The sequence below is a fragment of the Plodia interpunctella genome, chromosome 7, assembly GCF_027563975.2.
Source record: "Plodia interpunctella isolate USDA-ARS_2022_Savannah chromosome 7, ilPloInte3.2, whole genome shotgun sequence".
Classification (NCBI taxonomy): Eukaryota; Metazoa; Arthropoda; class Insecta; order Lepidoptera; family Pyralidae; genus Plodia; species Plodia interpunctella.
In genome coordinates this window covers 8,914,189-8,939,978 of record NC_071300.1, presented here as the reverse complement: position 1 = coordinate 8,939,978, position 25,790 = coordinate 8,914,189, and the positions used below count along the sequence as shown (strand labels likewise).

General features: G+C 37.8%; 1 protein-coding gene across 10 annotated transcripts in view; it reads left to right on the top strand.

The window, feature by feature from the left end:
• Positions 1 to 25,459, top strand: part of slo (slowpoke) — a 61,986-nt gene extending 36,527 nt beyond the window's left edge. Inside the window, exons 6-29 of one of the 10 annotated variants that reach the window (XM_053748084.2) lie at positions 344 to 391; positions 2,117 to 2,284; positions 3,223 to 3,314; positions 6,984 to 7,094; positions 7,947 to 8,052; positions 9,254 to 9,406; positions 9,615 to 9,770; positions 10,571 to 10,683; positions 12,268 to 12,423; positions 12,735 to 12,811; positions 13,124 to 13,156; positions 14,034 to 14,105; positions 15,858 to 15,920; positions 16,704 to 16,739; positions 16,946 to 17,078; positions 18,228 to 18,293; positions 19,632 to 19,803; positions 20,208 to 20,432; positions 20,745 to 20,913; positions 21,084 to 21,215; positions 21,317 to 21,453; positions 21,844 to 21,980; positions 22,495 to 22,720; positions 23,252 to 25,459. In XM_053748084.2, the coding sequence (XP_053604059.1) occupies positions 344 to 391; positions 2,117 to 2,284; positions 3,223 to 3,314; positions 6,984 to 7,094; positions 7,947 to 8,052; positions 9,254 to 9,406; positions 9,615 to 9,770; positions 10,571 to 10,683; positions 12,268 to 12,423; positions 12,735 to 12,811; positions 13,124 to 13,156; positions 14,034 to 14,105; positions 15,858 to 15,920; positions 16,704 to 16,739; positions 16,946 to 17,078; positions 18,228 to 18,293; positions 19,632 to 19,803; positions 20,208 to 20,432; positions 20,745 to 20,913; positions 21,084 to 21,215; positions 21,317 to 21,453; positions 21,844 to 21,980; positions 22,495 to 22,720; positions 23,252 to 23,344 (2,874 nt within the window). In that variant the 3' untranslated portion in view covers positions 23,345 to 25,459. Of the gene's footprint in view, positions 1 to 343; positions 392 to 2,116; positions 2,285 to 3,222; positions 3,315 to 4,701; positions 4,794 to 6,983; positions 7,095 to 7,946; positions 8,053 to 9,253; positions 9,407 to 9,614; positions 9,771 to 10,163; positions 10,277 to 10,570; positions 10,684 to 12,267; positions 12,424 to 12,734; positions 12,812 to 13,123; positions 13,157 to 14,033; positions 14,106 to 14,633; positions 14,685 to 15,857; positions 15,921 to 16,703; positions 16,740 to 16,945; positions 17,079 to 18,227; positions 18,294 to 19,631; positions 19,804 to 20,207; positions 20,433 to 20,744; positions 20,914 to 21,083; positions 21,216 to 21,316; positions 21,454 to 21,843; positions 21,981 to 22,494; positions 22,721 to 23,251 lie in introns of all 10 variants that reach the window. The other 9 variants (XM_053748102.2, XM_053748127.2, XM_053748104.2 and 6 more) reach the window with 9 other exon arrangements.
• The last annotated feature ends 331 nt before the right edge of the window (positions 25,460 to 25,790 follow it).

Below are 25,790 nucleotides of genomic sequence, written 5' to 3'. Positions count from 1 at the left end.
ATAACATTTCTAACATCACAAATACTGTTGCTTTTTTTATGTTTGGCTTCATTTTGTTGGATTGCTTAATGCAAAATTAGACACTTACATATATAAAATTATAATATTCAAGTTAAAAAAAATACTAGATTATTTATATTTAAAGGATCTGTAACTGGAAACTGCTGGCAACAGACAGAATCATAGAGGTAGTTTGTAAATTGTTATTATTTTAAATCATCCACAACTTTTTAATTTAAATTTATTCAATTTTTTTCCCCGCTTCATACCATTTGAATGATCGAATCAAATTTTCGTTTGCATTAAAAAGAGAGATTGTTATGATGATTTCGATGCGTTGCAGACGGAGATGGAATTCGCGGAGGACAAGCCGCGAAACGTCACAAAACAGGTGACTTGCGGCACCATTCTCAAGGCCCCCTGACTCTGGCTGCAAATCCTCGTATACCTAAGATTCAATTACTTCAGTTCGACGAAGACTATCAGCACTGGCTGGAAATTGAAGATATGTATCCTTCCTTCTCTTAACCATGATAACAATTCGAAATTTTATTAAAAATTTCTCAAATTTCACTAATAACTTTCTGAATTGCTATAAAAGCAGTTTTCACCTAACAATTGTTGTATTTAACGTCAACTGTAAATTTTGCTTCCAGTGCATAATTTCTATAGTTTCTGAGACAATTTATCACATCTAAGAGTCCGGATTTACAAAATATGGATTTATGATCTCAGTGCTTAGTAATTTCACGAGATAACAAAATTGGTTTAAAACATTTACGAATCTTTAACGCTGCATTGAAATTCAATCAGGGAAATATATTATGCATCTTTTAACCAATGATTAACTTAGGCTTTTAGACAGTGCTGATAGTAAACTGTGAACAACTCGGGACGGTCAATCGTTTTGTAATTGTCTATAGCGATTTATACAACATCAAATAACTCAGTTAGTTTTTTATATTATAAATTGATAATTACTTCAAGTGTTATAATAATTAGCTATGACGATTGATCGTCTTCAGTGGCAAGTGGAACGGGAACTAAAGTATAATTTCCTTCATATTTTGCAGCCAGAGTCGTCTGTCTTGCACCTGATACCTGACTCTCCAAAAGGCTTGTCTCCATATTTCTTCGGTTGTCTCGCGTATAAAAGTAAATAATGAACTACGTAGATAAATATGACTTTAATTTTTAAATTATTATACATTTTTTCTATAAAATAATTAAATCGTACACCACATAAATCAATATTTTATGTTTGAAATTGATTTTCTTTGAATTCAGATAAATACTTTTTGAATCTGTTGAATTTTTTTTTTACATTTAGTGAAAAATTGTAGGTCTATTTATCGTACAGCTATTTTTATAATAATTCGTTACACGGACACCCCATGTCCTTTCGTTCAGGTTTAATTTATCTCTTTCCTTTGCCCTTTCTTTATGGTCCACCACTGACGGTTCCTGCCCAACGGCCTTGATAACCACTGAACGCAGTATGTTTCGACTTCAATGCATCAACAAAAAAATCAAGAACCTTAATTTGAAAAAGGGGAAATCTATAACGGATATAATCATCCGAACAAGAATGGCTTATGTTCAAACGACTACGCTCATCTTCGTGAAATATTATTTAAATCACATACCTGATAGCTGACATTATTTCGAGAAATGCAGTTTTAGCTACCGTCCATTTATAACTTAGTTTTCTATGAAAAACTTTGGGAATTACCTACTAATTTCTTCTAGTTGTAACTCATATCCTGGAGCTTGTGGAAATTTAGCAGTAGATTTCAATTTTATAGAAATCATTAACAATTCCAAACTGGAGACTCCTACATAAATACAAATCTACCTCAGATTTGTATTTATGTAGGAGTCTCCACCAAAAAACAATATTAGGTCTATAATGCAAATATTATTAAATGGTAGTATTCCTATATGAACCTACAAAAAATACTAATAACCATTACGTCTAAATGTGTTCTGTAAACATGCCCACTGACTCGCCATTTCTCAGCGATATTAATCATTTCATAGAGTTGAAACGACCAAGACCTGTCGTAACTTCATAAAACATGACAGCTCATAATTTTTATGTTTCATTTCCTTCCAGCTGGAAAACTCTGGCGATCCGCTGGAGTTTGAAAATTCGCAAAAGCTACCGTACTGGACGTGTGTGTACTTTCTTATAGTCACCATGTCTACCGTAGGTTATGGTGACGTGTTCTGTCACACCGTACTTGGCAGAACGTTTTTGGTTTTTTTTCTCCTCGTCGGCTTGGTAAGTTTCGCTTTTAATAACTTAAACTAACCTTAATAACTACTTAATTGATTTTTAATATTTAAGAATAATGTAATCTGATTATATTTGCAAGGATGGACAAGTCATTCTGCTTGATCAAATAAATGCACATTCCGTGCTGTAAACTCACGATGCCTTAGTATCGAAATACCTAGTTCGCGGCTGCTTTACAGAGCCACGCTTGCGACTCCTTGCATAAATACTGTTATAATATTAACAAAGCAAAAGGAAATAACAACGATTTGCCATTCGAAGGTTACATGATAGTTCACATGGGACTTGTTAGACAAGAGTACTGGATTATCGCACAGCTCGTTGAATGATTGTAAGCCTGACTAGTGCACATAGAGCATGACGTTGAGCGTTCGGGAGACGCCGAGCGCATCCGCCCGAGCCGGCCGCGGCTGCATCGCCTCACCGCCAAACGTGTTCTCTTCTAACGGCCGCTTCTATTCGATGGAGCATTCTTTAGTCTATCGCCGAACACTAAAGCTTCTCGAGATTTCAATGCATGAGTGTATTCTGTTTTTCTTTTGCTTTGTTACGTGAACTCACCGATGTGCTGCCGGAGATTGTTACGTGCTTAGTATCGGAGTATAATGGGGACAGTGGTACGAGATTGAGTGCCTTTGCCGAGACTAGTAGTGGATCCCGGCGCCCGCTTCGCCGGCTTCGCGCCGCGACCCCCCTCCTCCCACCTCGCGATCTTGCATGCCGCACCAGTGCCTGGCTGTGTTCAGTTGCTCACATCACCGGTAGACACACACGTTCCTTTTATTTTATTTTCGCTCCGCTACCGGCCACATATACGATTTTGCGTCACCATTAGATATTACCGGGTGGACATTGTCGTGCACCACCCGATGGTGTCCGCGTGCCCTACATCAATATCCGATCGACACCATGGTCTGTTGCAGGCAATGTTCGCTAGTAGCATTCCCGAAATTATAGAGCTGGTAGGAAGTAGGTCCAAGTACAGTGGCGAGCTGAAGCGTGAACATGGAAAAAGGTATCCGTTTGATTATAACCTGTTCACCGAAAGTGAAGGCGATTCATTCCGCGGTACGTACAAGAATTCAGCGTCATGCTGGCTTGGCGTGCTCTGTCTGAATCGCCCGAGCTCTCGGAGACGATGTGAGATCATCACCTCTAAGAAAGCTTGCTCAGTGCCGTCAGATGTATTGTGTCATCTACTCGTGTTCACGTCTTGATCCTTCTGTCGGCGGCAAGGTTCCTCTCGCTCCGTTACTACCAGGATACTTGCGCTTTCGAGCGGTGTATTCTCAGTAGAAGCGAAGCGAGATGTCCCGCAGCAGCTGATCGCTCCGGTCGAGTCGTGTTCGCGTCTACCAAGCGTCTATATCGAATGCCCATCGTCTTAGTTTAGGAACCCGTGAAACCGATTTCTTTTTAAGTTCTGTTCATCGATTAGTTAGCGTATGTATCCTTAGGCTTTGCATGCACCCGGTCACGAGTCCCGTCACGGCTTGCGCCGGTCACGCCTCCGTCGGCACGGCACCCAAGTCCCGCACACACACTGCCACAGCCACCACGCAGACAGACGACACTCAACACACAGCCTTGAGCGCGAGGGTACGCGGCCGCGGGCCGGGCGGGGCGGGCGCGCGGAGTGCGGTCACTCACCTCACGGTGTTGCTGTGTATCGTAGGCTGTGTTCGCCAGCTGGATCCCCGAGATCACGGAACTGGCGGCGCAGCGCAACAAATACGGCGGCCGGTACAACAAGGACGTCCGCCGCAGGTACCCTGCCTCACGCCCCCGCTCCACGCGGCTTCCTGCCTTCCTACCTCTCACGGTTTCGATCTTGGTTGATTGAATGCGGAGTTTGCTAATGAAATTTATTAATCCTTCACTAGAATCGGTCTCTCGGTGCCGTGGCGCATGCTCGAAGAGTTAGCTCCCGGCGGCCGCGCCCCTCTCCCCGAACTAGAGAGACAGGCGCGCGGTCGACCGACGCACTACTACATGCCTTTTTTCGTAAATTTTAATCGACATAACGTTGAGCTTTTTAATCCTTCTAACGAGACTAGATCTGGAGAGAGCCGATGTAAAGTTTTGTAATGCTGTCGATGAAGTAGTGTTTGGTTTGTTCGCTTGCACACGATGCCTGTCGCCACGCTGTAGCGCTAGCCCGGCACCTCGCCACGAGTCCCGACGATCACACACAGCCAGTGCCCGCGCGCCGCCGCCCGCGCCCGCGGTCCCCACCCCCGCCGCCGCCCGGCCCACTCTATACTAACCGCATCCGCGTGTCTCCGCGCTAACGGAACGGACTCGCCAGCCTGCCACCACCGGCTGGCGACTCCTTTCCGTCGCGCATCATCACTCACCGGTCGACTGAATGTGAATGTCTTGTTTTGTCTGTCGGCGTTTAGGCGATATTTGCCAGTTGTATCCCAGAGATAATTGACTTAATCGGCACTAGACCCAAGTATGGCGGCACCCTCAAGAATGAGCGGGGACGCAGGTGAGCCGCTGTCTTCACTCCGTTCCGTTGAATGTGTTCCGTGTTGTGAAATCTATATCTTCCTTTTCCTCTCTTAGCACGCTTCTGTGTTCTCACTTATCTTTGGCGGGACGCGAGTCCCGCGATTTGTTGTATTTATGAGTCGATATGATTGTAAATTAAATTTGAATTGATTTGAGTTCAGTTGAATAGTGAACAGCAGATAGTGGCTAGTGTTATCGCTCGTCATTATAGGTTTCATGATTATGTTCTGTTAGTAAAGTAACGTAAAGGAATGTTAACGTAAAGCTTAGTTACGGAGAGTTAAATGTTGAGTGGTATCGTAGTGTGTTGTTGGAGTGCCGTCAGTCGTCGACAGCTCCTTCTGTGTCTGATCTGACCTGATGATGCCTGCGGACCGGGGGGGGCTGTTGATGCGGCCGTCTTTTAGTGAGTGCCATGTGTCATCCGCTCTTCCTACCTCCCTGCCTGCACGACTCTTACCTACTCTTACTCTTAATGTTGACCCACTTTACTGTTTTGTAATCTGTAATGTACTTTTGATACGACCCCCTCGGTTAATTTAGTGTAATGTTTATACGTAAAAATTCATAGAGCGTGGCAAGGCTGTGTGCATTGAGGACATTTTAACGCAAAATTAGATTAGTTATCGACATTATCATTTAACATAAATTTGACATCATCTTAGAGTGATACACAGATCATTTTACAAATTTTTTTCAAATTTATTAATTTGTAAATTTTTGCGATGTTTGCAATCGTCGATACAAGGTAGATTTGATGATTTTTTAAAACGATGAGATCAGTTCCTTTGCCACACCTTAGATGAATATAGAAATGCATGATGTACCTAGTTCGAGCAAGTTGCATTTTAATTTACCGTTTTCTTATTAACCAACCTTTCAGGAATGATTTTAGTGTGTTTAAATATTATCTTCAGTTGGTTTGGTTTGGTTGTTTGTGATAAATCTTAACCTCCATCATTGTACGTCGCTGTCGACTGTCTGTCTACACGCCATTTGCAGCTAAACCCGACTCTATAATGTTGAACTTATAAAGAAAGCCTTTCCGCGAACATGAACACTCTTGCCCACTGCGACAAAACAATCAGTTATTTTCTTGACGTACTGAGACGCTAGCTTTGTATTAATATGATATTTATATACAGTAACTATTACAACTACAGCTGCAAATCACATAATCTTACATAATTGTTCTTGAACAAGTAATACTGTGTATGAATATCGGGTATTCGTAAGATCATTGGATGTGACATTAATTCTATCTCATTACACTTAACCCTCTTTTCATCGTACTTTTTCAATGAATGCTATTCCCAAATGAATGAATTTTCCGAACTTTCCACACGTCATCGCAATGTCTACCCTCCCTTCCTTGTTCATGTTGTGGTGTTATGTTTTTAGCGTGGTAGATAGATTTACACAAATCTTGAACGAAACTGAGCTTTCTGAGACAAAGGTCATTTGTTTGTGGGTTAACTTGTAATTATTTCATATAGAGCAACTATGCCCAGTACAGTAAATTTTATAGACTAGCGAAGTAGATACTTTGATAGATAAATGTAACCACAAATTTATGAACTTTTTGGATTTATTTAGTAAATTATGGAGGTTATTATTCACACAACGTTTTCATTTCTTCTAAAACAATTTTTATTTTCTAAATTTTAATTTTTTTATTTTCAAAATCAAATTTAATGTCAAACGTAAGCAGAAACGAGACTGACATAAAATGAAAACGTTGTAAGTTTGTTTTTTTTACAACTTTCACGCTTCCTTCACCAAGTGTTTTGTTTAACCCTGATGTGACCTTTCAGTTTGTTTCTATGTTTGTCAAATTTCCCTAAGTACCTAAATGTGGTCCCAGGTGTTAAATAAAACTTCAAATTGCTGTTCAACTTTTATTCTCTATTAAGAACTATTTTAAGCTTTCTTAACTTGCTTCTTAATTTTACTTGAGCCGAAATGTTCAATTTGCAAATGCTATTGATGTTTTCAACTTTCCAAATTTCAAGCAACGATTTCAAATTTCGCTAATTCCTAAATTGAGTCAAAAGGCTTTCGAATAAATGCGCTTCAGAGCTTGTTATCAAACAGCAATTTCGTTGTAGCAGCACTTTTTCGTGTAACTCGACGTTCCTGGTGTTATAATATGTTTATGAAATTTCAGGCATATTGTTGTATGTGGACATATAACATACGAGTCAGTAAGCCATTTTTTAAAAGACTTCCTACATGAGGACAGAGAAGACGTGGACGTTGAGGTTGTTTTTTTACACAGGTGAGCAATGCACCGATTTCAGAACTTTAACACTGTAACATGTAGCCTAGCTCTTTATACTATTTCTATCGAATTGTTCTAAGAAACTGAAGATTAAAACGATAGAGTTGATCATCTGACAGGAAATGATGCGGCGTGCGGTGTTCATAATGAAACGGATATTGGCTCGCCTCATACTGCGGCTATAAACATTGATATCCAAACAAAATTGTTTAAAATATGATTATCCAGTGAATGAAGATACGAGGTTGTAGATGGAATATTGTTTTTTACATGTTATCGCGATAAACATTTAAATAGTTTTGTAAGTTTTAACGAGACTTGAAGTAAAGACGAATTTATTGAGGTGGTGTATCATGTGTGGTCAAACGACGCTTTCAGAAAAGAGCCCGATCTTGAGCTGGAAGGTCTCCTGAAGCGTCACTACACCACCGTCGAGTTTTTTCAGGGTACAATGATGAATGCCGTCGACCTTGAGAGAGTCAAGGTTAGAGTAAGACCGAATAGTGCAGGCATTAGTTTATCGCACGGCCGTACTTATCATTGATCGCGTCTCCGTGAACCAGTACTTTTTTCATTTATTTATGTGCATACAACAGATCTTTTTCTTCCTTAAAGATGCTGTTTCATAGTCACAGTAGGATTTTATCACTCTTGTAATTTTAACTTGTGGTTCTTTTGATGCAATCATTGCTTCTCACGGTGGCTCGGTCGCGCCTCGCCTATGCCAGGCCCTTCCGATCCACTACACGACTGCGTATTTTGGTAAATAGAATTTGCATGGTAAGATCGGCCCACGACAGGCGGCGGACTGTCTACCTTTATAGCTAGTTAACTGAGCGTTGATGACAGGAAACCGCCCGACCTGGAGCTCGAAGGCCTGTTCAAGAGACACTTTACTACTGTGGAATTCTTTCAAGGCACCATTATGAATCCAATCGACCTTCAGAGGGTAAAAGTAAGTAACGCACACGACGATGTGGTTTTGGGCGTGGTGTCGGTTTGAAGCTGTACAGACTGTCATTTCTATAGACGTAGAGCGATGCTCGTTCACTAATCCTTCCAAGAAATCGTTCTGTTGGAGCTAAGGTTCCCTTCTGTCATGACTGGGCTGACTGTGCGTGCCTGTGCTATTATGTGTGCGCTGGGCCTTGCGGAGTCCTGGCCCGGCACTGTGTGTCTCTATTCCTGCCCTTCGCCGCGCCCACCCGGCTACCTGACTGTCTGTACCAATAATGGGTGTTGTTTGCGATGCTGGCCCGTGTATACTCAAACAATCGATATCGATTGTACTGTACATCTAATTGGCATTAATGGCAGCCTACGAAAGGATTTCAGTTCCAAAAATTTACCGTAGTCTCGAGTACTTGGCATTAATGGCAGCCTACGAAAGGATTTCAGTTCCAAAAATTTACCGTAGTCTCGAGTACAGTTGTCGATTGTCGATATTGTCGAGTGTATGGTAAGTCCTAGAAGCATGGCTTCACATGATGCCTGGTATGCATGATGACTATCCATATCTTAACACCCACCTGCTTTTTCCTAAATGATTACTACAATAATTTTAAATTACTTTTATGTCTGTAATAAATACAATTGTATACTTTGTAGTAATCATTTTCACAACCTAGATCCACTAAAGTGTTGCATGCTCTTCTTTTGCTTTATACTTCGCTTTTGTAAGACCATTGGCCTCATTTGTACGAATAGCCGCATTCTGAATACTGTTCTCTTTTTCTTCAATACTAATAAATAAAAACAATAATAAATATAAGATGTTTACTTCAAAATCGAGGAGATCTATGACAACTATTTTAGGAAAAACAATAACTCGAAATGAATTGGTAGTTAATGCGCAAAATATTTTAACAAAGCGTTCTTGCAAATGAGACATTATTTAGTGGTACACTTCTCAAAATTAGGTAGTTTTTATTACTTTTTACTTGCATACATAATCTTAATTGAAGGTAAGTACTTACTTTTGATAAATATTAAATTTTCTATATTGAAATAAAATCTAATTAATGAATATTTATTTTAATACAACATTATTATTTTATATTCCAATCCGTGTCTACATTTTTTCGATCAAAAATTTTGAAATATCTTTATACATACCTGTTTTATAAGTTTATTTTCTAATAATGCCTACATGGTAGGTACACGAAGCGGACGCTTGTTTGGTGCTCGCCAACAAATATTGCCAGGATCCGGATGCAGAGGACGCAGCAAATATCATGAGGGTCATCTCCATCAAGAACTATTCTGACGATATCAGGGTCATTATACAGCTCATGCAGTATCATAATAAGGTCAGTACTGTTTTTAGTCCTATTTATTCCATAAGAAAAGCGATGATTGCAATAACATATATGATTGATATATATATGATTGCATAATCTCTCGTCTCATAATTCAACAAAGTTCAACAAAGTTCTGTATAGTAAATGGATCTTCAACTCATAGGAGTTGAACTAGTTATAGAACTAGTGTTTAAATATTTATTTATCATGTTTCCAGGCATACCTTCTTAACATTCCATCGTGGGACTGGAAGCAGGGGGACGACGTGATCTGTCTCGCTGAGCTCAAACTGGGATTCATTGCTCAGAGCTGCCTCGCGCCTGGCTTCTCCACAATGATGGCTAACCTCTTCGCCATGAGGAGTTTCAAGACGGTCAGCCTTTTCTTGTTAATATTTCTTCTTTCTTTTCCAAAGTACATTCGAAAGCAAAAATGATTGGCATTAGAGTATGTTCAATTAATTTTTAGGGTGCAAAAGACCACTGAGCGTTATTGTTCGAGTAATAGTAAACGCAACATGTGTTTCAAATCTGGCGCGCTATATTTCTTAAATGAATTTAAAAATCGGCTATGGTATTTTCTTCTAATGAACAAACCTCCGAATGGCATCGCTTTAGCCTTGGGCGTTATAGAATTATAAAGATGGCTCTGGAAATACCAATATTTTATGACAATTTGACGCACCCTAAAATGTTTTCGTTATATGATTCAGTTTGCTTCTCGAATGTTCTTTCTTTTAACTATGTTCTATGCGGAATTTCCACAGTCACAAGACATGGCTATATGGACTAATGACTACATGCGAGGCACCGGCATGGAGATGTATACCGAGACTCTAAGCACCACGTTTGTGGGGATGCCCTTCAGACTGGCCGCAGAGTAAGTCAGGCTCACCCGTGACCAGAGACAACAGTCACGCCTTATACAGTGTTAAACCATTCCATAAAGCCGTGGTTCCGGACGAGATCACTAACCGATTATAAATAATCGCATAGCTTCTTAGTGTTGTACAGTTTTGTTTGCCGCATTAGTCGATGTTATCCATTACTACACTGAACTTTTAGAATCTAATATAGGACGATCCACTAATATAGATGAAGAGGAGGTTTTTTATAGAAAACAGTCGGCGACTAACATGGCACGAGCTTAGCGTCTCCCATTGGTTGATTGCAGTCCCCTGACACACAAGCTTGGCAGAACGATTACCTGCAGGGTACTGGATGCGAGATGTACACGGAGACTCTGTCCACTTCGTTTACGGGAATGAGCTTTCCCCAAGCGAGCGAGTAAGACCTGGAGCCCTCGGGCTGCCTTCACAGCACGTAGACACTGTGTGCCAAGTTGCTAACCCCTAGCTGAGTGTGCACTAACCTACTAGCCCTTCAATCCTACAGCGCCCTTCGACTGCCCATTTTGTCTCATGTGCTACAAGAATCCAATTGCTAATAGAATTTTCGATGTGGGCCTGATAAAAAAGATATGAAGAAGTAATAAAATTTTCGTAAAAGTCTGGAATATGAAGTAGCCGTGGCAAAATGAATGCAGTAAAAAAACTATAAATTATTACATCAATTGAAATGAGATATATATAACTCTTGCATTACTAAGTGACTGACTGACAGACAACGCACAGCCGAAACTACTAGGCGTAGAAAGCTGAAATTTGGTGTGTAGATTTCTAGACACTGTCCTCTACACTGTGAAGGGGGAAGCACTAAGAAGGGGTTTCCTGAAATTACCACGGATACATATGATTACGATACATATGATGATGAATTATGATAGCGTCTTTCTCAAAATCTAATCTATACAAAATTTGTATCAGCAGAATTATTATTATCGCCAAAAAACATTTCAATTGAATGAATTATTTATATTTTGTAAAGGCCTGGAGGTTTATGTACTAAATCCATGTTGTAGGTTGAATTTAAAAATAATATATGTAATTTTCAGAATTTATTGTGCATGTTGAATGGGTAGACTATAGCGGTATGTGAACCAAAAATTTAGTAGATAGCAGCCACAAATACCAATGCAGATACATAAACATACACACACGTTGTAGATCACAGTAGTAAAACAAAATACTTACCTTATATTGATTATTTAGGTTGATTGATTGTTTAGATTGATTCATCTTATTCATTTTCAGTGCAGTAAGAAAGCTTATATTTTGTTACGTCAATGAAGCCATGACATACGCACCATGCACGCGCGCATGATAATAATAAAAATATTTTAGTTTTTACGTCTATAAACAAGTGTGTGTCTACACTTGTTTAGATCTAAACACCTATCTATCGCTTTCTATTGATGTCGTAAAGTAACACACTACTTACACTTTGTAGAAAGAAACAATAGACACTTAACAATCAATTTTATTTATGTTTGTTAAATTTCTATATTAAGGCATGGTTAACTTATGCATGATACAAATAAATATAATAAGCAAACATATATACTGTACATACATACGTAGTTCTTGGACAGATAACTAAATACCTAATTATGTAAATCCATAGTTGAGCATTTTAAGTAAGACTAAGAGATGTTAACTACATTACATTGTTAAGCTATTCTTGTCTTGTTACTATTAGTTACAAAGAATTAATAAAATATAAATTCTGTCTGAAAGATAATTTCTTAAGAACTTAAATTTATTAGACTACAATATAAATATTTATATCAGTATTTCTATATCTGGATCTAAGGAATAATACAACCCATCATATTATAATTAATTTGCAAGCCTACAGCAACCAATCCCAACTATGCATTTTGCAAACATTGATTGTATACATACACACACGTTGTAGATCACAGTAATATCAATAAAGTGCAATATATTATATCATATAACATCTATCCAGGTTATGCTTCACGAAACTGAAACTTCTGTTGCTGGCAATAGAGATCAAAGGAGAAGAAGGTGCAGACAGCAAGATTTCCATTAACCCTCGAAGCGCGAAGATACACGCAAACACACAAGGGTTTTTCATAGCTCAATCCGCCGACGAAGTCAAAAGGTACCTCATTCTTTGTCATTCTTTGCTTGGCTTTTGCATTATTTCAATAAAGTATGCCAGACATGCATATTTTCTTATTGTAGTCCTTTTTCTAAAGAAAACATGTCATCTAAATATACAAATCATTGTATATTATCATTATAATATCACCGAAATATTTGCGTTTTAAAATATTTTACAAGATTTATAAACTTACCAAATCCAACCAAATAAAAATCTTGATGCCATATACGCTTCGACGGTTTCATTACTGATGTGGACCTTATGAGATTCTTCACTAAAATCTGATGAAATCATTACTTGTATTCCAGGGCTTGGTATTACTGCAAAGCCTGCCACGAAGACATCAAAGACGAGACCCTCATCAAGAAATGCAAATGCAAAAACTGTAAGATCCGCATTTCTTTTTTTTATACAAATTGATGTTTAACTATAAAATAAAATAATAACTTTAATGTTACATTAGACAAAGATGCCTATATTAACTAATTGTACAATTACAGTTCTGTGACATTCTTTCTGGCAAAAGTTTCGACTCACAGTCCTTTTAAATATATCTGTGTCACACGTCCTGTATAATAAATAAATGTCACAAACACTGTAGGACTTCTGACACTTTAACACACAATATTGCTATGGACTTCACATGTGTACTCTTTCTATTATGAGACATTAATGAATTGTTCGGCTACACTTTTAGTGACCGCGCAGCGGAAGGTTGGAGCCGACATAGGTAACTTGCACCACACCTAACCTCACAAATTGACGTTTTCCGATATTTATTTTTCGTGTCTATATAATTTTGAGTTGCTTTAGTGGTGTTGCGTCCGTACCTCACAGACTGGATCGGCTGCAAGGCATTCTTGACCCGTGCTCGTTCACACCTTATATTAGCGATCATTGTGTATGTCCGCTCGTGAATGGATACTGCCACAATACGATGACGCACTCCGACACTCCATTTTTCTATGCCTTTTGAGATTTCTGGCTCTGTTCTGATTTTTATTGAAATCCAAAAGTATTTAGTGCATCATTCAATATTACAACATCTAAATCACATACAATCAGGCTATATTGTACACATCATGCGATCACGCTTCGCATCAAAATTTCGAATCGGTGCAACTTGAGGAAAACGAAAATTGATATGATGCACTTTAAGGCCGGCACAGAAAGTATAATGCATGTATACACATTAAATACTTATTAGTAGAACTAAATATCGCAAACAGCAATTTGCACCGTCATTGTCCTGAAACACTTAGTTAATTAATATATGTACCTATACCCATGAAAGCATGTCTCAGAAAGGAGTGACAACAAAGTGCTCAAAGCATTATCCGTGAAGAGTGGGCTTGAAGATCAAAGACTTAAGACAGCAGTCGGCTTGTCTGTGCTAACGACAGTGACTAATGCGAGGCGAGTCGACCAACTAAACCACTGTCACGACCATTGATCATCCAGAACTTTGATGGGATCAAATTCTAAATAGATACGACACAATTATTAATAGAGTTAGCACTCAGAACTTGATCTCATCAAATCCCAATAACAAATCATCACGAAGTAGGGGCGTACCTTCGTATTTGTCAGATTTTGGATTTTTACAGATGTCGGAATGATGATGATGCAGACTGGGATGGTGAAACAAAATCTTAATACATATCGAGGTTGCCTCGACGGTACGGAAAGGATATGCGAGCTATTCCATCTTACCGTACCTCACAACACGTTTAGTTTGTTTGCATCAACTAACCATTGCTCATGGACATAAACTGAGCTAAAGTACTATGCTAATACACAATAAAATGTACACGCTAGAATAGTGCAGCAAAGCTAGCCACAAGCAGATAATTATTAACTACAACGCGCTTACTCTGAAATGTGTAGGACAAACCCTTTGGATTGGTCACCTGGTGTTGGACACGAACAAATTTTAGACTGTAGGGCACTTTTTGATTACCAGCAATATCAGACTCTATTTTAAATTTTTTGATTCAAAATTTGTGACAGCGTCTGAATGCTCGTAATCACGTTTCACTAAAAAATCATCCATCCTTCCCTATCTACATTGAGGACCGAATCCTCAGCTTTGCATCTCTGTCTGCATATTCTTATTATTTGCGTACCTTCTGTGATACCCATTATAAACAGGTGAACTAAATTAGATTTAACAAATGAGCTTTAAAAGGTATTGTTTCTCGGTTTAGTGGCTACATTCAGGAAGGGCGTACGAGCCGTCCAGATGGTTGGCAGGGCAAGTACGTAACCTCAATGTCTATAACTTCAGTGTACATGTCAATGTGATGTTAAACGTCATGTCGTCACGGGCGGCGCCAGCACCAAGCGCGCCCGAGGCAAATAGCAAACACGTGTCCTGTATCATTGTCTTGTCTACTTTATGTGCATCAGCAGTTAGATGTTTGCCTCTCTTTTAGTCGATATTATAAACATCGGGAGACATTTGTGATGTCTTTATGATTTATTTTTGGTGTTGTTGTTATTATAAGTCTCGAAATATTTTCTAGGAGTTTTTTAATTCCCTGATTTCTGCATCGAAATAGTCCCTCTGATATTGATGTTGTGTAATAGTTCATTTGTAATTTTTATGCTTACGATTGAGATATTTTAATTATGTAAATTAACCCTGCATAGGGAACGTTTAATTTGATTAGATCCCGCCTCGATAGAACTCCGGACTAAGCAGTTATTGGCTACTGCGTGAGTCAAACGATCTGGTATAAAGAAGCTAATTTTAAATCATATTTCTACGATTATTTCGCTATACCATCATAACGTTAGTACGCTCAGTGGCATCTTAAGATATCATATTCAAAATCATTTTCCATTTTCCATTTTCCTTAACATTAGTCTATTCACAAAAGTAGGGTTCTAAATCCATCAAAAATAATCCAGTTCTTCTGTAGTTTAGAATAGAAAGCTTGTCTATAGCTAGATTGTACATTGAATTTAGCTTTATATGTTTGTTTGGTGCATGTGAATGTGGTGTACTAGTTTGTGTGTTAAATATTGTGATTTCAAATTTAAGTCTATATCTATTTGTATCTTCTTCGGGTTCACCTTTACAATGAAAAGCGGCTATAAGAAATTCCAGACAAGCTTTTAAAAAAGGTGAAACTGAATATATTTCTATAGTTCTTGCAAAAAGAAACAATACACTTTTTATTGGATATAATTAATTGTTCATAACAAGACGCGTGTTAGCCATTAATTAACATTGGCTTGTACGCTAACATAAAAGCTTGTTCTAGAAATATGTTGTACGTTTGCATAATTCGTTTGCAAGAATTATGATAAAAACAGTAATTTGGCCATCACAGTCACGCTGTATGATTTATTGCGACGTGCCAGTAGGTATTACTGTATTTATTAATTGGTGTATCGGAATGCGAACTTGTGCTGATGTTTTGCAGATGACCACCATCCTCCCCCCACCTTCACGCCGCCAGAGTTGCCCAAGAAGGTCCATGTTCGAGGTACATCTCAGGCTCAAAGGACTGAGTGTTTTTTTTAAATTTGTTTTTCTTTTATTATCGGCCCACACTTCTTCATTGAACCAGCAATGTGCTTCATCCATATGTTATGGAAGGTATCGTGCACTTAGATGCTTATCACGCATTTCATAGCGAGCACTATACGAATAGTGACGATGAAAAACGTCACTGGAAACTTTAGGCTTCAATCAGGCATGACTTGACCCGGCAAGAGTAGAACCACTTTACCTATCGCTTCAGCAAGCGAATTGAAATCATGATATAAATTTCCAAATTCAAAAGAATCTAGTTTTCTTTTTATTTATCACAAAACGCAAAAAGTTTTATATTATTTTCGCATTGCAATTCTTGAGATGAGCAGTTGATTCCCATCGATCTGTGCTTCTTGGTAAACTCTAAAGCGGATAATATCATTTCTGGTTTGTACCCCTGCGCCATTGCTACGACTCATGGCATTGTATTGCATCTCCGTTTTAATGAATTCTGTAATCCCTGAATGCTTTGTTGGTACGCTTGTGTTGTAGAATTTGAATTATATTTTAAAGTCTCTCTATGAAATATGTACCTTTTTATAATCGAAATTGTTAAAATGGAAATTATGAAATCGTGATTAACCTAGTTACAAAACGAAAAATAATCGTCCGTTAAAAAGTTAACTGATAAATAGCGAAATTAGAAATAACGTACCCTGCTTTAACTAACAAACTAGTCCCATTGGTACATGAAACATACTAGTATATTTGAACCAATATTACTAATTTGCAGGTGAAATCGCACGAGAAAGGGGAGAAGATACGAGTCGTAAGTACATTAGTACATTCACTCCAAGGAATCTTGACATAGCAACGTCATAACAGAAATATGATAAGATACTTATGACAAATTTATAGTTATAAACTTAATGATGACCAACAATCGACCTTAAAGACGATTTTATGGTCAGATTATAGTCTAAGAACAAATGAAAATGATTTCAGAGACTACATGTTTAATCTTTTCCGCGACAGTGATAAATCGCAACCACAGAAGTGCAGCACCAAACGCCTTACTCTCTCCGATGGCCAACCAGCTGATGAACACCACCACAACGAGGCAGGTCAACAAGGTGAAGCCAAATGTAAATAGGGCGCCGCCGGACACGTGAGTTATCTTTGATTATATACATATATAATAATATATTGTGCTCTTGGTTGCATTACGGTTGCGATGTTGTTGTAAAACTGAATGAATAATCTGAAGGGTCTGATAATGTGGATGCTATGCAATGAAATCTTTACAGCTGCTAGAAGCGACTAGTATCGCGTCGTCAAGATAAATATAATTTGTTGCGGTACTTTTGTATGAGTTGTAATAGATTTCGTGCGATATAACAGCGGCAAATAAGCCGAATTATCACACCTTGCGTGATTGAAAATCGCACAGCAGCTGTATCGCGAATAGTTTATGTGATATGGCACTGAATAAATACAATGCGTTTTCACATTGACCTCAACCTCAACTTCCGATTGACGATTTAAATAGGTAAAACTATATCGAATATTAAAGTCAATAGCCTTGGAGTGATATTTGAGGTTAAGGTAGTAAATGTACATATTAATTAAATAAAATGTAATCACAACAGGAAAAATACTAAATTTTGTTAGTGTCAAATGAATGATATGTCACATAAAAATAAACAGATTGACTGTTCAGTTTACTAAGTACATTTTCGTCTTATGCGTTATAGCTTTTACTCGACACCGACAATGTTAAATCTACCATGGGTTAGTGTGAAAACTGCCTCGCGCACGTAGGATGAAATTAATTTGTTTTTTGTTAATTCAGATGTTATAATTTTAGCTTTGCTTATCTGGTCTCTGTTCTTCTATAAGGCGTAAATCTAGTATTAAAACTTAGGATGCTATAATATCTTGAACTAAATTTTAAAAAGGTTCAACTTCATTAAGTTTGTCAAGAACAATATAAATATTAATAAATTAATTAACAAAGTCGTTTATATTTGCCGAATTTGCTTTAATTCTATATTTACGTCTTGTAATACCTATGTCTCTGTTAATATTAAATAAAATATTGCAAAATTTAATATTTTCTAATTAATTATCAATCTAATAATAAATTGAAATATAAAATGTTTACTAAACATCCTATGTAACTATTATCCTCGCGGCTTGTCTTACACATTCCGTAGCACTTACACACGCACAACTAGCGGTAAATATATATTTATATGATAATGCACATATATTATATGATACCCTGGATATCGGACTGTTTGGCCCTGTGTTACAGGAATCCCCAGGATCAAGACACGAATTACCAGGCCTATCATCTAGCCTACGAAGTCAAAAAACTCATGTAATACCAAATTATATATCAGCTAGATTTTACTATCGGTAGTTTCGTAGTTCGTCCGGGGTTAGATGATCAAGTATTATGTAACATATTGTTGCTTTACCATTTCCAGATTGTATGTATTGATAAAATATGGGTCTATAAAGTTTATTTTTGACATCAGTAATATGTGAATCGACATATAGTAATTAAATATAAACAACCAACTTTGTTGACGACGATGTTTTTGTTACATCTGGTATAGAAATGCAATATTTGTGTCACTTTCTTTCGCATCTAAATTTCTATAACTACAATACTAAAAATGAGTACCTACAATATGTTACATATTATATGACAGCCTAATTCTGGCCGATCTATTTTTGATTATTATAGTATTTTGTAAAGGTAGCGCTTGCTTACACAATCATTTTTATAATGATAATGTTTTAGATTTTCTTTAATTGTTAGTTTATTTATTAATTTTGCACGTAAAATAAGCACGGCACTCCCTCCTTCTATTAGTTTCTTTATTGTAGTGAGCATATATTAATTTAGGTAGGTATTCAATATCACTATTTTAATTAGTGCTTTGCACATGTAGATTTGAGTTACTTCAGACACGTTATCACTCAGTGTTTTCATAGTTTTGGACAGTTTACAATTTGAAAATTTCATTATTAAGTCTGATTTAAGTACTCCTAATTGGTAACATTTTACAAGTGGTGGGTAGATATAGATTGATCTAGCAAATTTTTTTCTCAGACATTTCTTAATTCTTACGTGTACATATTTCAACATACACAAACTGCATGCTTTTAGAATTGGCTCAAAATTTAAATGTTTTGATATCCCCATTAGTTTTTACAGTAGATACATAAATTGAATTATTATAATAAAAAAAAAATAACAAGTAATAAATTTAAATATATGATCCTAAATTCCGTATAAGCACGAATTCCATATACACAAAAAACTGAATACTTCCCAAATAGTGTTACAAAATGATAGGATTTAAATATTGTTTATTAAAAAAGTTACAATCTATTTAAATTAACTCCACTACATATATGAATATTCGCTTTTAGAAGGTAGAAATAATATTCAGAAAGGTATTGTGCAATCACGTCAATACACACTAAATAGGTACTCAACAATCTATAGACACATATTGTTGTCTACTTAGGCTTTTGAAGATCCAAAAGCTACTATTTGTAATTACTATTTTTTTAAATGTAAATCCTCTAAACCAAACCAGTCTCATCTTCACCTTACGCTTTACACACTCGAGCGAATATGAGGCAATAATTTCCTAACATTTGCACGGTCACGCTAACAATTTTACTATTGTGTCTGTACCAGGCCTACAAGCAGAAGTAGCGGTGGTAACCAGAATAGTAACGGAGTGAGTCTGCCAGCCGGCTTGGCAGACGACCAGTCGAAGGACTTCGACTTTGAAAAGACTGAAATGAAATACGATTCCACGGGCATGTTCCATTGGAGCCCTGCTAGGAATCTAGAAGATTGCATATTAGTATGTATAACTATCGTATTATTTAAAATATTTTTGTTTTAAATAATTCTTAAAAGTGGAATGGAAAATACTCCATCAACAAGAACCTAGTTTTTTAAATTTATTGATGGATTGTTTCAATTATATGTATAGAGAGCCGAAGTAATCTGGTGAATAAGAATCTACTTATACAGATATTTGATAATGATGAAAGATAGCTAGCTTCTTTTGGATCAAACGTAAATGATCACCTAAAAAATATCACATGCAAATCCTAAGTCTAAATTGATATCGGAAGCAAACAATGCATCTGCTACCGACCGAATAAAGTGCCATAGTAAGAATCAAAGATCGAATAAAATGTCAATGACATACTCACCCCTAACTGCTACCAGCGAACGAATGTATTTATCATTCTCAAACAGGATCGAAATCAAGCGGCCATGACGGTCCTAAACGGGCACGTAGTCGTATGTCTGTTTGCGGACCCGGACTCGCCGCTTATTGGTCTGCGGAACTTGGTGATGCCACTGCGGGCGTCCAACTTCCACTACCACGAGCTGAAGCACGTCGTCATCGTAGGCAGCGTCGAATATATCAGGAGAGAGTGGAAGATGTTGCAGAATCTGCCGAAGATTTCTGTATTGAATGTGAGCATATCTGATAGTCTATATTATTACGTAACATATCGAACAAATAGCGATTAAATTGTGTTTCACCAGTGCTGGATAGAGTTAACTAGCCAATCACATCAGGCAGATTTATCGAAACACAGAAAAAGGTTAAAACAGGTCCTTAGTCAACTTTCAAGAACTATTTAATAAAAAATACATAAATATCCGCAACCCGCTTCGACAATAAATAAATGCACATAATCAAATCTGCCACATGCAAAGTCGGGTCACAGATGAAAGAGGTTCCAGGATTATCTATAGCTTCACGGATACCTCTCTTTCCTGCAGGGTTCACCGCTAAGCCGGGCCGACTTGCGTGCAGTTAATGTGAACCTGTGTGACATGTGCTGCATACTGTCAGCGAAGGTGCCGTCCAACGACGACCCAACTCTGGCCGACAAGGAAGCTATCTTGGCTTCGTTGAACATCAAAGCTATGACGTTCGATGACACGATAGGTAGGTAATCACATTCTCTATAGGCACGTAGCCGAAGGCCGAACCACTCCTGTATACTAATTTAGTACAACGCCGTTTGTCCCAGAAAAAAATAACTCTCCAACTAATTGCATGTATTTGTTGACAAATTGACGCTTTGGATATGATTGAAATTGTATGTTTCTGGGCAGGAGTGTTGAGTGCGGGCGTGGGTACGAACGGCAATAGCGGGGTGCCGCAGCCTCCTAGCGGGACTGCGCCAGCGCCTGTGCTGCTGCAGCGCCGCGGGTCGGTGTACGGAGCCAATGTGCCTATGATTACTGGTCAGTACACTAGTAGGCCCACAAAATAATTATGCTGCGAGGTAATTATTTTAGCGTCAAGTAGGAACAATCAAGTTTGTTATATAAATATCATCCCTCAGAGCTGGTGAACGACAGCAACGTGCAGTTCCTGGACCAGGACGACGACGACGACCCCGACACCGAGCTGTACCTCACGCAGCCCTTCGCCTGCGGGACCGCCTTCGCTGTCAGCGTGCTCGATTCTCTCATGTCCACCGTAAGAGGCCCTTCTTCTTCACAAGCTTTTTACAATAAGATCGGCCAAGTGCGATGCCATATGCCATGTATAAAACGGCGAACAAATCACGTTTGTTTTATTGAGTTCCCCTTGAAATTTATTTCATTCTGTTCTTTAGTATTTGTTGTTATAGCCGCACCAGAACTACACCATCTGTGAATTCAACTGTCGAACTATCACGGTTCATGAGATTTAGTCTGATAATAGGGTTTAGGGAAAAGGGTCCCCATTTACGCTTTGGGTGGTGCGAACCCAACGGTGTCTACCACGTAAGGTATAAAGACGTGATACTTATATCTATATCAGCGGTCAGCAACGGCAATGTCAAGGGCAATGATAATCTATAGATGCTATTCCATATCGTTGCAGACGTATTTCAACCAGAATGCCTTAACGCTGATTCGCTCGCTGATCACGGGAGGCGCGACGCCCGAGCTGGAGCTGATCCTCGCCGAGGGAGCTGGTCTCCGCGGCGGGTACTCCACGCCCGAGAGCTTAGCCAACAGGTGACTCTTCATTTCAGCCTCAAGAGACAGCCTTAGGGGCGGATCACCGTGTATCCGAATCGAGAATCTTATAATAACACCCTATACCTGCACTAGCACCACCATTATGTCTTTATCAAATCCTAATATTAATTTGTAGTACTTTGTATCGAATACTAATTTATAGTAAACATTTAATTAGACAGTATTATAGGCTTTTGTTGTACACAGTTGTCATAATTTACTAAAAACAAAACTGTAGCCGTACTGTACTGTCGTACCTAAATTGTCACTACATTTTGTAATTGAAAAACTATAATTACTAATACAATATAATCCTTTATGTAAATGCTACATTACATAATAATCTGTGGTATTTTTTTAGTTTAGAGCTAAGACATAAAAGAAATAGATATAAATTTGCCGGTGGTGCTTGTGTGCGAGATGGCCCAATTCTTCATTGCGTATCGACGCTCTCCAATTAGATTTATATTTGGCGAATTAATAAAATTTCACTCATTTGTTCCACCTCCAGGGACCGGTGTAGAGTGGGCCAGATCTCGCTGTACGACGGGCCCCTGGCGCAGTTCGGCGAGGCCGGCAAGTACGGCGACCTGTTTGTTGCCGCGCTCCGCTCGTACGGCATGCTGTGCATCGGCCTGTACCGGTTCAGAGACACGTCGTCGTCCTGCGACGCGAGCAGCAAGCGGTACGTCATCACCAACCCGCCCGATGACTTCAGTTTGCTGCCTACCGATCAGGTGAATTTATTGTTCTTATTCTATTTGTAAATGTGATTATATTTACTATTGACTCGTTCACGTATTAGCTAAGCTATAGGTCTTAGTGCGAGTTTTCGTTAGTAAAGTCAACGTATGAGATCGAAACAAGGCCGCTAGTTATCGAAAACGAAAAAAAATTTTCTATAGAAATTGTGCTAAACTATACAAAGGATCTTATTAGAAAGTATTATATAATTTGTAAAATATGTTTTTTTAGTTTTCACTAAAAAAATTAAAACGATGGAAATGTGACGGTGGCGCTAGGGTATGCACCCTCTAAAATGGCCAACTTACTTGGAAATTAAAACCGGAAAAGCACTTTTTATGCCGAATTTCTCGCAGGTGCATAGTACCTTGTTAGTAATTATTATATAAACATCTATTGCTTGTCATTTATAGGGCAATACCTATCCAGGCCGCGATCCCCACTTTCAAAAAAATATCATATTTCATAATAAATACATTACAAATAATGATATATGTCTCAATAAACATAATTATTTCCAACAGGTGTTCGTCCTAATGCAGTTCGACCCTGGCGTGGAATACCGGGCGTCGCGGCGGGCGGGTTCAGCGTCGGCCGGCAAGGACGACGCCTCCTGACTATTGCTGTGCAGCGCCCTCACCGACGGGCCCTACTCCTACATCTAGAGGGGGGGGGGGGCCCGGCACACGACAATCCAACGCCCAAATCCGGCCCTGTACTGGTATTTGGAATCTAGTAGAGCGAGAGCGATATTGATGTTGTTGACTATTATTTGTGCAAATCGATTTGCTGCTCATTCTAATTATGTTTATTTAAACTTTATTGCACAACTTAAAAATTTTGTTAACAAATGCCAAAATTTTATCTCTCAGTTTAAAAAATAAAAGGGAGATATATTTTATTTATACAGATTTATGTACTGAAACCAAATAAATTTCCAGAACCTATATTTCAATGGTAAAATAGTATTTATCATTTTGGTTACTCAGTTGATTTTTAAATGAGCGAATATTAAACGACAATCTTAATTTTAATATATACCATATAAACATCAAAATCGAGGTAGTTTTACTAGTTTCCAAGATGCTCTACTACAAATTCTGTACCTGGACGGGCCCGCACGCAATCCAATCCGATCCTGGCTTACCATTGCAGTTTGAGTTGTGACGTAACTTGGATATTATGCGATGTTTTAGAAGACATTAAACCAAAAACGTTTTAATATTCTTAAAAAATCAACAAACGCTCGTTGGCACATTTTCATTCCCATATTTCACTTTGAATGAACGAGACAAAACTCATTTTAACCCACTTCAAAAAAAGAGAAAGTTCTCAATTCATACCTAACTAAAATATTATTTCAAAGGTCAAAAACAATATAACTTCAAAATTATCTTTTATGACTGCTAAATTACATTCGTGATTTCAATCAATAAATCGAATAAAAAGCAACAGATAATACCTAAATAAAAAATAATGGAAAATGAAGATAGAAACATCTAGAACATAACCTAATAAACAAGATGTTTACGTAATTTCAGGCTGCAATTGGTAAGCAAAACTTATCCCACTCAGAACATCGGAATAATTGATTTTATTTTGTTAATTTTGGTTGTACCTACACTGCAATCTCACTTCCGACGCACTAGTCACGGACTATTTCCACTACCTAACAGCACTCTTTCCAAAATTTTGTCGTAAGATTTTCAAATCGACTACAATTTCTGGCTACAGCAAAACTTTCAGATTATACAGATCTAGATTTTGCAAAAGCACCCTAAATAACTGCACAATGTAGCCAGTTTTGATAAATCCATCGACAACATTATACAAACGTGATTCAAAATTAGATACGTGTAATACTTTCTCCCTCACACTAGCATAACGTAACGCAATAGCATAACGTTACAATTCCATAACACCACAAACGAGTGAACTAAACCTGAAATTGTCAATCTACAGTTAGAGCTTTCGGTGTCTCAACAGTTAGTGGTATTCGGTAAAGTGTAGTCAAAGTGTAGGTAACATAGAATCGTGTTGTAGATACAACTCCAGGTTTCTCACTCTACGCACACTGCACAGATAAAAAAATATTATATTTTGACGTAAGTACACGGCGGCGATGGATATATTTTTAATTTAAAGGAGATAAATGCTCAATTAATGGAACCTTAAAAACTTTTAATTGCATGACCAACATTTGGTGGAGGGACAAAATAGTTTCGCATACATATTTCTCTTTCATCATGTTATGTATATAGATTTTTCTTCTCTTACTTCTTAGATTTTCCATTCCTTTTATTAGATTTTCTCTCTCTTTATATATATATAGATATATTTTAAGCATTTACCTTAATTCGACTGAATTAAATCATCTCGTCAATCATAATATTCATTTGTGATCGCGTCCCTTGTCATTAGGGTTAATTTTTAGATTCACATTGAATCGTTGCGTAGTGTTAAGACTTTCCTTGCATCTTATCTATTATATGCACATAAGTAGCCTGCATAATCTACTGCTCACGGACTCATCTTTTTATATACATTCTATTTATAGTTGGGTTAGATATATTACAAAATGGTTGACGATTTTCGTGTAGGCCTTCAAGATGTTAATATTATTAGGCAAGTCTGACTTAGCACCAGATAAAAGCGAAAATCATCAACCGTAACTACAATTTTTAGTGTCACATTTTGTTTATTTTTTTAATAAAATTATGCTTTGTTTATTTTTTGTTTTGTTTTCTTTTTTTCTTTCTTTCCTATTGGGCGGGGGATTGTCAAAGTGTATGTGTAATTGGCGCTGCACATAAAACAAATGATCTTATGAACTGAAACTATACGAAAACCAAATCTGCCATTGTGTGAATGTGTGATCAATGGGAGTGGTTTGGTTGTGAAACACGCGAGTTCGGATATTCTGCTGTATATGTGTGATACACAAATGTCGGATTTGCGATGCCACGAATAAATCTAATATTTAGTGATTGTGTTCAATTAGTATCGATATCGATAAATAATAGGATTACGTTTGAAATATGTAGGTACACATACTGGTTCAAA